The following is a 13,249-nucleotide window of genomic DNA, read 5'->3' on the forward strand; positions in this document are numbered from 1 at the left end:
ATTGCATGTGCATTATGTGCAGTTTTAGTTTCACATTTTGGCCACAGTCATTTAGATTTCCCAATGATACATGGAAAGTTAAAAGCAGTACCCAATATAAAAGTTTCCTTTGTATTTTTTCCATTTTAAGTAAAGGAAAAACAGCAGCTTTACTAGTTAACTGAAAAGCCCTTGGACATGAGACAGAAAGCTTTCATGATTGTATTGAAGAAACTAACTGCCTTTGTACAGTTTATCTAATCTCATTTTATCTGTACTTATATGTTTCAGTGAAATACTATGTATTAGTTGTCTTCTTTTTACTTTCTCAAATTTCAAGATAAGTTTTCATAATTAATTGTTATTATGTTGCTTTAGAATATTAAGTATGTTATCTTGGTGGAAGAGAAATTCAACTCAGCTTAAATAATGATTGAGAGGTGACTTTATTTAATTGTAAAAAGAATAGAGAAGGACACAAGAAAGTAAAAATTTGTTTAATCATCCTAAAAAGAGATTTAAATTCAGATGGTTTGCCGAAAAGTAAAATTGATAAGTGAACTGAAGAAACAAAAGATGCAAAACTTCATAGGTCTGCTTCTTACTCACCTATCCACCCACTCAGAACTTGAGGCTGAGGTGGAAAAGTATTGTTAAAGTATGTGACACGTCCCTCTCAGCTATCTCTGGTGGCCTCATATGAGTCTAATTTTTTAAATGTGAGGGATCAGACAGGGAAGAGAGATGATCAGTGCAGAACTGTTGGCGTTGAGTCAGAAGGGTCTAAAGGAAGAACTCAATACTCTAACCTCTCTGTCTCTCCCTTGTGATGATAAACAGTGCCTGGGAGCAGAAGGAAGGGAGGGATTTCCTTGGAAGGTTCTCCAGAACTGAACCCAGCAGCTGGGCTCCGCTGTCCATTGGTAAAGGCAGCGTCTGTGATTTGGTCCATTGGGACCAGAGGGGCTGCTCTGCGGCATCCTCTGTCCCGTGAAGCATCCTCTGCCCACTTCAGGAGGGCACCAGCTGACTAGCCATGATTCTAACCCTGCAAAAACTTTTGCAATTAGAGAAACTTTAAATAATGTTAGCCCAGACTTTCATAACCTCCAATGGGACCTAGACCAAGTGGGCCAGGAAGGCTGTGTGTTAGTCACTCGGTCATGTCTGACTCTTTGCCATCCCATGGACTGTAGCACATTAGGCTCCTCTGTCCATGGAATTCTCCAGGCAAGAATACTAGAGTGGGTTGCCATTCCCTTCTGCAGGGCATCCTCCCCACCCAGGGACTGAACCCGGGTCACCTGCTTTTCAGGCAGGTTCTTTACTGTTTCAGCCACCAGGGAAGCCCAGGAAAGCTGAAGAACTGCTATTAACTTATTTTATTTTTTCTTCCAAAATATGAGCTGCTATGACTGACATAGACTTCTTCCTTTCTGTTTGCACAGAAGTCTAAATGTCAGGGGTACACTTAGCAAGAACCACCAAGTGACCCATTTCCCTTTCATTCAAAATAGAGGTCCATAGTACACACATCCTGATTATGTAACATTGGGTATGAAGATTACCGAGATGAATACATGTCTGGCTCCCAAAGAGCCCACAGTCTAGTGAGATACAATGATCTGAACAAACACTTCTCTGAATAAAAGATTTAAAATTTCTGTGATAGCTGAGCATATTATTTTTTCAGGAAATTTTTGTTAATGTCTACAGAATGTCCAGCATAGGCTTAGGGAGGTTTATTATGTATATTTTTCAACATTTTTAGGTAAAGCCCAATAATTTAATATTAAAAATAGAATCACATCTCTCCTGAACAGCCAAAGGTTTCAATAAGGCCATTTCTATTCACACTTTTTTGCACAAGTATGTATAAAGAAATGTAGACACAGAGTGTGGCCCATAGTTGTCAAACAGCAATTTTGATGGATGCATTTTTAATTGTTTATAATAATAAGATGGTGGATTTGGTCTGCCATCTAGTGATTAAGAACTGAATTCTTACAACCAAATTCCAAAGCACCTAAACTTTGTGAGAAGACAAATCTATGAGGATGTTTGAGAAACACAGAACAACTGAGTTACTCTCAAGCAAAACATGGTCAGATAAAATGTATCTCTGCTCTCTTAAGAGATCAGTGCCAAGATGTTTGTGATAATGATTTTGCAATGGATTGGTTCAGTTTGTTGAAACATTTGGTAAGAGTGAAAGAAACATGCATCTTGGAAGATAAAATTTCTGGAAGTTACAACACCATGAGAGATTACAAAATAATGGCAATACAATCAGGTATCTATTAGTCCTCCTCAATTATAGAAAAGTTAAAGAAATATAAATGGAGAAAAAATACAAGTGTCAAAGTACTTTGGTTTTGGAGGTCTTTTTCAGATTTTATAAGAAATGATTTTTAAACTTCTGGGCCTTAAATAAAGGCTAATGTCAGCTTGCATTAATTTTATGATTTCTATGGAGGAATCGGGAGGAGGATGGTATTGACCCTCTCAGAATGTCATATAAAAATTCTTAGTTATTTTTAATAATATTGTCATTCATAAAATAATTATGTCATGACTACTTCACTGCAAATTGGCTGCAATTTTGCTTCCTATTTTACTTTTCTTTTCATTTAAATAAACATCTATGCAGAAAACAGAAAAGACAACCTAATCATAAGGTACACAACTACCATGTACAAACTTGAGAATTGCAAGGCACCCTGTATTTTCCACCCAGTGTTTCTTTGTCCATGTCTTTCATCCAGACACGAACAATGAGAGTTCACTGAGTTTTTGTGCAGTCTGTGATGTGTATGGATTCTGTGTGGGGGGAGAGAGGCAGGGTTTAGCAGTGAATGTGGGTTTTCATCTCCCTGCCATTTAAAAGCATTCCAACTAACTTTCCACATCACCCTAAATTTAATTATAAATCCTCAGGGGGAAACGGACCAGTGATGACTCAGAGTATAAAACTAACTTCTAACATTGTCATTTAAAGTAAGATAGTGGCCCACTTCTTTGTTCGTTGGAGTGAGGTCAAAACTGTTTTAAGCTTTCAGAAAGAAACTGACCTACGAGTTAACACAAGTCTGAGAGAGTGTGTCTTTTTATCCCAACCCTGAAGGAGACACAGCGAGCAGGATAACCCACCCCTGCAGAGTCTCTCACATTTTAATGATATTTAATTGACAACATCGTTGTATGTCCTCTTGTTGTTTTCCATATTCTCTATTTCCCCATTTATAATTGTTTCATCAGTGAAATTGAGATCCACTTCACAATGATAGTATATATTTTTGAGAGCAGAATGCTTTTAATATTTTGCATATGCAGTACTAGGCACACGCCCACTTAACCCTCTGTAAATACATGTGAGCACTTTTGCCTCCCAGGGTGTGGGAAGGGAGAAGCAAGCAAATTGAACTTGTGGTGTATCTCATTTTCAGCCAATGGTGCTTAGTCCTTGTGATTCGATATTTCCGTCTTAATCATAAAACTTAATGAACAAAAAGTTTTTTTTGTACTTAATGGAATAGCTCAATGGACTATGGGTGTGAATCTATTTCTATGGAAATTGTGTTTTATGGAAACAGTCACCTTGGAACTGCATTGTTTCAAAGCGACTTTTCATCTAAAAGTAGCACTGCTTTTTTGAGGTACTATTTTCTTATGTTTTCAAAATAGTTCCACAGAAAAGCATGCTGAAGCTAGATATTTATTTTCTCCTTCCTTGAACATGCCTATAGTAACACTGGGTAGACAGAGCCAATATTATTTTATTGATGAGCTACATAGTATGTGATAAACATCATTTGGGGAAGATTAGACAGATTAGAAATTTTGTGCTTTCCTTCTGAATAGCGCAAAAGCCAGGATGTGGTGCCATGCTTTGAAAACAATTTTCCATCTACCAAATATCTGTGATGAGAGACTAAATATGTGAGGCAAAGTATTCCATAGAGCAATGAGAAGAATGTTATCCAAGAAAAACTTTCTGAAGTTATGAAGATGGGTATTTAGACTAATGTCTGTTTAAACTGAAATCATTTCCGTCTGTAGTTCTATATTAGCATTTGACTGTATTTATTGTGAAAGATATATATAAATGTTACTAAATGTAACTATATTTCATAAACTTATTGCAAATGCATTTTAAAATTTTTAGTTTTATTTTTGTAAAGTAGCGGTACAATTGTTAGTTAACCATAATTTAGATTCACTCATTCATTCATGTCCATCCATTGAACAAGTACTTGTTGAATGTTGATTCTATGCAAGGTATGGTGTCAAACTTTAGAAATACCATAATGAACAAGATACACTAGTTCTCACTTTCATACTGCCTGTTGGTGGAAATAAGAAAATAGACAAGTAAAAATAAATAAATAAATACTAATTGTGATAAACCTTATGAAAGCAGTGATTTTTGCCTAATGGTTCCATTTTAGTAAATATTTAATTAGCTTGCTTATAATACAAAATGAGTGAATCAGTGAAAGGATGGATGAATGAGTTCTTTAAAGTGTTCTACAAAGCATGTCAATCAGATAAAGAAAGTCTACTTTTAGAGATTAGTCAGAGAAGAGTTGTGGGGGACCAGTGGCAATTAAGCAAACTGTGATAGTGAGCTACTGGAGTTGGAGTTGAGGAAAGGAAAGGCTGTGCCAGGCAAAGGGATCCAGTTGTACTGATTCCTTTGGGAGGACTTTTGGGTTTTAAAAAGGAGCTTTGAATTTAAGTAGTTGGAAATGAAAGGAATTAAGCAAAGATTTATGATCCACATTGTGTTTTAAAATACTATAATTTTGTTTCTCGAGAATCACTATGTTAAAGATGTATATGTTTATTTTATAGTAAATGCATAATAGAATTGCTATGTGTATAGAAGTGCATATATGTTTCCAAATCTGCATTAAATTTTTATCTAAATATAGAAAAGTATTTGTCATATATTATGTAATGGTTTACCATGTTGTCTTGGTCCTGACTTTGTTAATTTTTATACAAAGACAATTAACACATTGGCTGTATAAGCTTTGCATTTCCACTACAGTTTAGGAGACTGCTTTTCAGATGTTTAGCGGAAATCCACTTCATGAATGGGTCAACCATTAGCTTTTTTTATCTTAATGTTTAAAATGAATTTAAGTTTATCTTCATGATACATGAATACTCATTGTCTTCTGTTGTGGGATTTACTAATGGAAAGTTTCAAGTCAGTTTAAAGTCACATAGGGTTTACCAAACACTGAAATTATGTATTCTCTTTAGAACTATTCTTTTTGCCCTCTCTTCAAATGGTTTACTTTTATCCCTCAAACATGATCTTATGTTGTTTGATTATTTGTATCTTCAAAAATGATTTTGGGAAGCTCTCTGATTTAGTATACTTTGGATCACTTTCCCTGCCTCCATCATGCTACAATATAAGTTTCATGATAATTTAATTGTGAATCACATGTTTGTCTTTAAATACTAATGGAGTAAACTCATTTGTGTTTGGCTCCTTAGGAGGTTACCACTTAGCTTAGAGATTTTAGAACCCACAAGATGATTTACCTTCCTAAATATTTCCCAGATTCTGAAATTTCAGATACTAACCTCTTTGTTTTTCTTCTTATTCTAGAAGGATATGGTGAAGAAATAGCCTGCACCCAGAATGGTCAGATGTACTTAAACAGGGACATTTGGAAACCTGCCCCTTGCCAGATCTGTGTCTGTGACAATGGCGCCATTCTTTGTGACAAGATACAGTGCCAGGATGTGCTCGAATGTGCTGACCCCGTAACTCCCCCCGGGGAATGCTGTCCTGTCTGTCCACATACAACTGGAGGTGGCAATACCAATTTTGGTAAGAATGCATAAGGCCAACTTAGAATTTGTCCAGTGATTTATCTTTATAGTTACAGTGTTTTTTGCTCTCGAAATTCAGCAACCCAAGAGGATAATTAAGCTGCTATTCAGTAGTCTTTGGTGTAATAATTTCACTCACCCACTTTAACAGTAATAAAAATAAAGTTATTTATTCTTAAAAAACAAGGAATTTTTGGGGCTGCATTTAAGTGACTATGTCTAATTTGAGAATTCCTTGTACTACTTAAGATGGTCTTTTGTTACCCTATCCATGCTGGGTGCCTCCAAGATATTTGTTGGTTTTCTATGAAGTCCATTAATGTCTAAGAGGAGATCTAAAAACGCAGTTCTCTTCCCTGTGCCGACTTTGCCCTTGGTAATGGAGTAATAATTTCTAATGTAATTTAGTGCCACAGCACCCTCTATTACATAGGCTCATAAATGCAGAATGCTTTTAATATTGGCTGAGAAAAGCAAGAGAATAAAATGGGTTTCCTGGAGAAAACAATAATATAAATTATTGGTTCTTAAAGCTTCTTTTTTGGAGAATAGTGTCTGTGTTTAACAAAGACTGTGTATTTGAGTGTTCATGTTAGAAAAACTTACATATAAGAGACACAAGTTCATGTTTATATGTTTCAGTGAACCAGATAAGATTAATATTAAACTTTTAGGTTATTTGTTTTAGCAGTCATGAATGGAGGCTTGCATGTACCCTTGTCAAGACAGTTTCAAGGCTTTATTTTTTTTCCCTAAATTTCACTGCAAATAACAACAAATATAATGAAGTGCTCAAAAGTATTTTCATGGAAACATCGCACGGTAATTTACCAATTAACCTCTTGGATATCATTCAACGGTATGATATGTTGGCCCAGAATACATACCCAAACTTAACTTTTAGCCATGTAATAAGAAAATTCCCACTTCAGTATTCTTGCTTGGAAAATCACACGGACAGAGGTGCCTGGTGGGCCACAGCACGTGGGCTACACACTACATAGGGTTGCAAAGAGTTGGACACAACTGAAGCAACTTTGCATACACACAGAAAGGAAGACATAATGGGAAGAACTAAAAACAAGGCACTAAAGGACTACCTGAAATGGATATGATCTGCACAGAATCCCTGGGAGGAAAGCAAAATTAAACCTGTGGGGACAAATGCATGTTGAGACAATAGTAGCAAAAAAAAAAAAAAAAAAAAAGAGCAAAATACACAACCTCCTCTAAATATTTTTTAAAAAATGAGCAAAATACACAGCTTCCTGAAAATAGGTGATTTAGGAAAGCCCCAATTTATTCCATGATGAATAATTTTTAAAAGTACTGACAACAGTGTTGATACAAAGATACTATAAGGCAAAGATGAGACTGTTTAACTAAATATATGAGATAAAGAACACACCAATAAGTATATCATCACAGAACAGATAAAAATTCTGACCAATCCTTATTTCATTTTATCACAGAAAAATTGAACATTATTAAATGCACCTGACCAAACAATTAGACAAGAACAAGAAATTAGAACTCTAGATATTAGAAAAGAGGAGGTTAAATGATCAATTTATAGAAAATATAACTGTGTACTTACAAAACCTTAGGGAATGGAGTAAAAAAATGCTACAAAACAATTTAGTAAGATAGTGCAATATAAAATTAACAAATTAATAGATATACTATACACAATTACTTCATAGAATGTATGTGTGTTAGTTGCTAAGTCATGTCCAAGTGTTTGTGAGGCCCTGGACTGTAACTCTCCAGGTTCATCTGTCCATGGAATTCTCTAGGCAAGAATACTTGAATGTGTTGGCATTCCCTTCTCCAGGGGATCTTCCCAACCCAGGGATTTGAACCCTGGTACCCAGCATTGCAGGCAGATTCTTTACCATCTAAGTCACCTACATATTGCTATTATAAATATTTTTATTCCTATTATTCATTCTATGAAGTAATATACAAGTATATTGTAATATATATTTGCATATTACTTCATAGAATGAGTAATAAGAATAAAAATATCTCATTTATAATAGGAATATATAGGATAAAGTGGTTAAGGATAAACAAAACAAAATATTTAAGATATACATTAAGAAAACTTTAGAACACTACTAACTCAAATAATGACTTTAATACATGTAATGTTCCATTACGTTCTTGGTTAGGAAAACTAAAAGAAAATCAATAATAGAGACCTCTGGTGAGACGTGAAATGAGGAAAATAGAGAAAAGGGGACAAGGCAATTTTTCACTGTACAATCTATACCTTTATTAATATATTTTAGGTTTGTTTTTTTAATCATGTGAATGAATAACCTACTCAAAAAAGTGTAAGAACCAAAAATAGAGAATATTGATTGAAGATAATTAGTTATAATTTTAATAGCTAATTTTATAATTTACTGAATTTTTTCTATATAAAAGTTGTGAAGAATATTCAAATGTCAGAATTTTCCAAAGGGGCATGTTATTTTGCCTCTTATGAAAATATTGGTGCAAAATAATTTGAATTTCTATCTGCTTGTGACAGGGGAAGCTTTTTAAATTAAATTCTGACTCTATAAAATTATTGAAATAAGTATCGAGATTCTTAATAATATATATGTGTAAAATAATATATTCTTTTCTTTTTTATAGGAAGAGGAAGAAAGGTAAGTTTTACTTTGCATAGTTTCATTTTTGTAAATTTAAAAAATTCTGATGATATCTACATAATTCTGTGCTTTGAAGAGCTTGAATGCCCTTTGTAAAGTACCATACGACTATAACTATATAAGCATAGTTTAACTACTTTGATTATAGATTATAGATTCCTCTATTTTCTTCACTTTTAAAATTTTTATTTATAGATGGTTCTTTCAGAAGGTTGTGAATCCCTAAGGGATTGAGACTATGTCATGTTAATCATATACCTTAATCATATATATTAGAGTAAGTGTCTAATTGCAATGCAGTAGACACTGCAATAAAAGTTTAATTGAATGAAGTAAGGAATGAAGATAAGAAGGAAGAAAGAGTGAGAGGATATTTGTTCTACTTCAGTGGAGTTGTGGTCCCTCTCCCATCAGTTGGGCAGTAAAGATTTGATTGGGGCTTCCCTCATAGCTCAGTTGGTAAAGACATAGCCTGCAGTGCAGGAGACCCCTGGATTTGATTCCTGGGTCAGGAAGATCTGCTGGAGAAGGGATAGGCTACCCACTCCGGTTTTCTTGGGCTTCCTTTGTGGCTCATTTGGTAAAGAATCCACCTGCAATGTGGGTGACCTGGGCTTGATCCCTGGGTTGGGAAGATCGCCTGGAGAAGGAAAAGGCTACCCACTCCAGTATTCTGGCTTAGAGTATTCATTTAACTGTATAGTCCATGGGGTCGCAAAGAGTCATACATGACTGATCAACTTTCACACACAAAGATTCAATTAAAAGAATTAGTTGAATGATTTGACACACATCACCTCCCTTTCTCTCCTCTTCTTATTGAAGGACCCTGGAATCTAATCCCAGAGACAAGCATTATACTCAACAGGACAATGATGGGGTGTAGCCAAGACCCTGGTATGCCTACTCAGTTTCATCATTTGTTATTTGGACATGTGTGTGTTAGTCGCTCAGTCTTGTCCAACTCTTTGCGACCCCATGGACTGTAGCAAGCCAGGCTCCTCTGTCCATGGAATTCTTCAGGCAAGAATACTGGAGTGGGTGTCATTCCCTTCTCCAGGGCATCTTCTCAACCCAGGAATAGAATTCAGGTCTCCTGCATTGCAGGCAGACTATCGTCTGAGTCACCAGTGATTGGACATGGGTGATCGCATTCCATGAGAGAGTTCCATCCCCTTAGAAGTGTTCTTTGTTTTCTGGTTAAGTTGAAAACTATGACATTTGCTCGGTCTTATCCAGATGGGATGGACACAGGAATTAAGAATGAAAATGAGGAATCATCTCAATTTTCTTGGCAGTTATTAGACAGGAAATTCAAATTCTTTGCCTTCGCATGCAACGGAACGTCATAAAATTAATGATCGTACAATGCAATGCAACACCTTTATGGTAGGTAAAAGTGCTGTCATCAAGGGGAGGTCCTGGTCACTTCTTACATTTTTGGCTCAGAGGGCAATACCGTAAATTCATCTTATTTGTCATAAATATCAGTGAAGCTATTTATATGTCAATATATGTCAGAGGAGAAGGACTGCAAATGCCAGCTCACATTTAATTTACATTTGAAAGCTAAAAAATTATGAAACTTAAATGTCTGAATATAGTATACAAACAGATAGGTAAATGAATTAGTAGGTAAATAGATAAACAATCTGTGAAATAAAAATGGAATTGACTGTGAGAACTGCCTTGATGTAATCAATTTAATTTGGTTAGTAATCATCCAGTTTACTGAGGGACAACTGTTGGGTTGTGTCGTCTAGTTTACTGCCTCTTTTCAAAGGTGGTGTGGGACAGCTTGGAGAAGGACGTCCTCAAAGCAGCTGTTAATTTAGCACATTCTAGTTATGTGCTTATCTTCATGTCTCTGCCATTTATTATCAAGTTACCAGAAATATGAGAGCAGAGCAATATTGTATAAACACACTTTGTGCTAGGTTTATATAATATTGATTTTTATTTATAATTTATTCATTTACTCATGTTAACCACCAAATGATTATTGAACCTTTGGTAAAATCCTGTAGGAGGCAAATAATGCAGATGCCGTGATGGTGGGAAAAATAACTGTGACTGCCTCCATGGTAAAGTCTTCTATAAAAGTGATGAGGCATATCCACATAGCATTAAGTGATGAGTAACAGATGAGAAGTTAAATTAAACTGGAATTCTCATCTGAACACGAATACTTGAATTTTATGCTTCCCAGGGGTATGAGAGTCAAATTTAGTAAAACTATCATTCCACAATTGATTTATTCAAAGCTCACATTAACAAAAGTGACAAATATTTCTGTTTTCGACTTATTTCCAAAACAAGAAATACATAGACTCATTAGATAAATTTGTTATCAAAACTTGATTATAGAACATTTAATCTCATATCAAGTATTGTGGAACAGTGGAAGGCTCATTTTTCTACTTTTGGCTGAAGTAATTTCTCCTCCCTTTTTACTTGTATTTTTAGACTTGTTCCAAAAAGGAATTATTCTCATGTATGTGTGTGCTTAGTCGCTCAATCATGTCCAACTCTTTGTGACCCCATGGACTGTGGCCTGCCAGGCTCCTCTGTCCATGGGATTCTCCAGACAAGAATACTGGAGTGGGATGCCATTTCCTACGCCAGGAGATCTTCCCAATCCAGGGATTGAACCTGGGTCTCCCACACTGCAGGCAGATTCTTTACCATCTGAGCCACTGGGGGAGTTCACAGTAGAGGTATATAAAGATATAATTCCATCAATGTTATTTAAACAACATACTTGACATCATACTATAAGAATATAGTAATCCAAAGTTCTAAGAATCAAAAGAAATTCCATCTATATCTGTGGTGTTAAGATATAGATGCAAAGATGGTGTTAAGATAAAGATAAGAGCAAATTATGCTTTATTTACTTTGAGTTATGATAGTTTCTTGTGTTATTTTTTGTTTTCCTGTTCAAATAATTTTTCTAGGTTTTCCTCAGATATTGAGAATTACCTAATATCATTATATCTTTTATTTTCTTTCCTTTTTTTCTTTAAAAGATGATCAGATATCTCTTGTTATTTCTCATAGTCTTCCATGAGTTAAAAAAAAAAAAAAGATGGCAGGTGTTTTAGGATTGGCATCTGATAAGTTACTAAAAACTAAATGGCATGTAATATGAGTGTGAGAGTTCAAATGTTTTGGATTTCCCTTTGTGTTTTCAGTCTTTGGGTAGTTTTTCCCACGGTGCTTTGACTTTACATTTTTTTTTTATCACAAGCATGTCTTTGTGTTTAATTATATTTCTTATTCCTTAAAGCACACTGGTTTTTGGTTGTGCCGGGCCTTCATTGCTGTGCACGGGCTTTCTCTAGCTGCAGCGAATGGGCTGCTCCCTAGTTGCGCTGCGCGGTCCTCTCATTGCAGTGGCCTCTCTCGCTGCAGAGCGTGGGCTCTGGGTGCTCATTCTCAGTAGCTGCCAGCACCTGGGCTCAGTAGTCGCCGCTGGCGGGCTCTAGAGCACGGGCTCAGTAGTTGTGTGCACGAGCTTGGTTGCTCCGTGGCATGTGGTTACTTCTGGACCAGGGAACAAACCTGTGTCCCCTGCATTGACGGGTGGACTCCCGTCCACTGTACCACCAGGGAAGTCCCATCACAGACATCTCTAATCATCTCTTTGGGTTTGATTGCCATAAAGACGGAATGGAAACTTTACACATTTCACACAGTAGATTAATTCTATTTTCATGTTTTTGAGAGAAGTAGTGTTTTTTTCATGAATAAGGTCTGACTAAATATTCTAAAATTGTTAACCTTTTTCTCATTTTATTTTTTACCTTTCTTACATACAAATTTCCATTGTTTACCTGGAATATTTTGATATAACATGTTAATGCTCAACAAGCCACTATATTTTGCTAATTAATTTTTTTTCTTCTTCGTAGGGACAAAAGGGAGAACCAGGATTAGTACCTGTTGTAAGTATACATATATATATGTTTTCATGTACCTTTGATAAACTTAGTTATAGCATCATTGTATATTATTCATTATATACATTCAAAAATAGGAAATTTAATTATTTTATAACCAAACTTTTAGTATAAAACAAGCAAAATAAAAAAGATGAATTCTTAATTTAATATGATATTTCATGTTTATTTTTCCTGACTTTTATTTATTTATTGTCCCATGACTAAAGGTGTAAATCAAAATTTTACAAAATTAAATATATTGTATGTGAATATAAAGTGATAATTAAGATGTATATTTTTATCATATATTTGGCTATATCATCCAAATGGAGAGGTATGATTTAATGTGCCACACTTCTGGAAATATGTCACTGCTACTGCTACTGCTAAGTCACTTCAGTCATGTCCGACTCTGTGCGACCCCGTCCCTGGGATTCTCCAGGCAAAAACACTGGAGCGGGTTGTCATTTCCTTCTTCAATGCATAAAAGTAAAAAGTGAAAGTGAAGTCACTCAGTCGTGTCCGACTCTTCGCGACCCCATGGACTGCAGCCCACCAGGCTCCACTGTCCATGGGATTTTTCAGGCAAGAGGACTGGAGTGGGGTGCCATTGCCTTCTCTGATGTTATGTCATTGTCATGATGTAAAGTCCATAGTGTATAGAGTTCTTAAGAGTTATTTAGACTTGGAGATGATTGTAAAGTATATCATTATATAGGATGAAAGTTCCTCACTATTCTCCTTGGTTTTAAAGGAGTTATCATTTTGTTAAGACAAAAGTAGAGCATGTTGATTTATTTGACAATATTT

General features: G+C 35.4%; 1 protein-coding gene across 1 annotated transcript in view; it reads left to right on the top strand.

Moving 5' to 3' along the window:
- COL5A2 (collagen type V alpha 2 chain) overlaps window positions 1-13,249 on the top strand; it is a 152,607-nt gene that overhangs the window by 70,244 nt on the left and 69,114 nt on the right. Inside the window, exons 2-4 of the mRNA XM_020900310.2 lie at window positions 5,606-5,830; window positions 8,479-8,492; window positions 12,410-12,442. Of these exons, the coding sequence (XP_020755969.1) occupies window positions 5,606-5,830; window positions 8,479-8,492; window positions 12,410-12,442 (272 nt within the window). The remainder of the gene's footprint in view (window positions 1-5,605; window positions 5,831-8,478; window positions 8,493-12,409; window positions 12,443-13,249) is intronic.

This window comes from Odocoileus virginianus, chromosome 13, assembly GCF_023699985.2.
Source record: "Odocoileus virginianus isolate 20LAN1187 ecotype Illinois chromosome 13, Ovbor_1.2, whole genome shotgun sequence".
Taxonomy (NCBI): domain Eukaryota; kingdom Metazoa; phylum Chordata; class Mammalia; order Artiodactyla; family Cervidae; genus Odocoileus; species Odocoileus virginianus.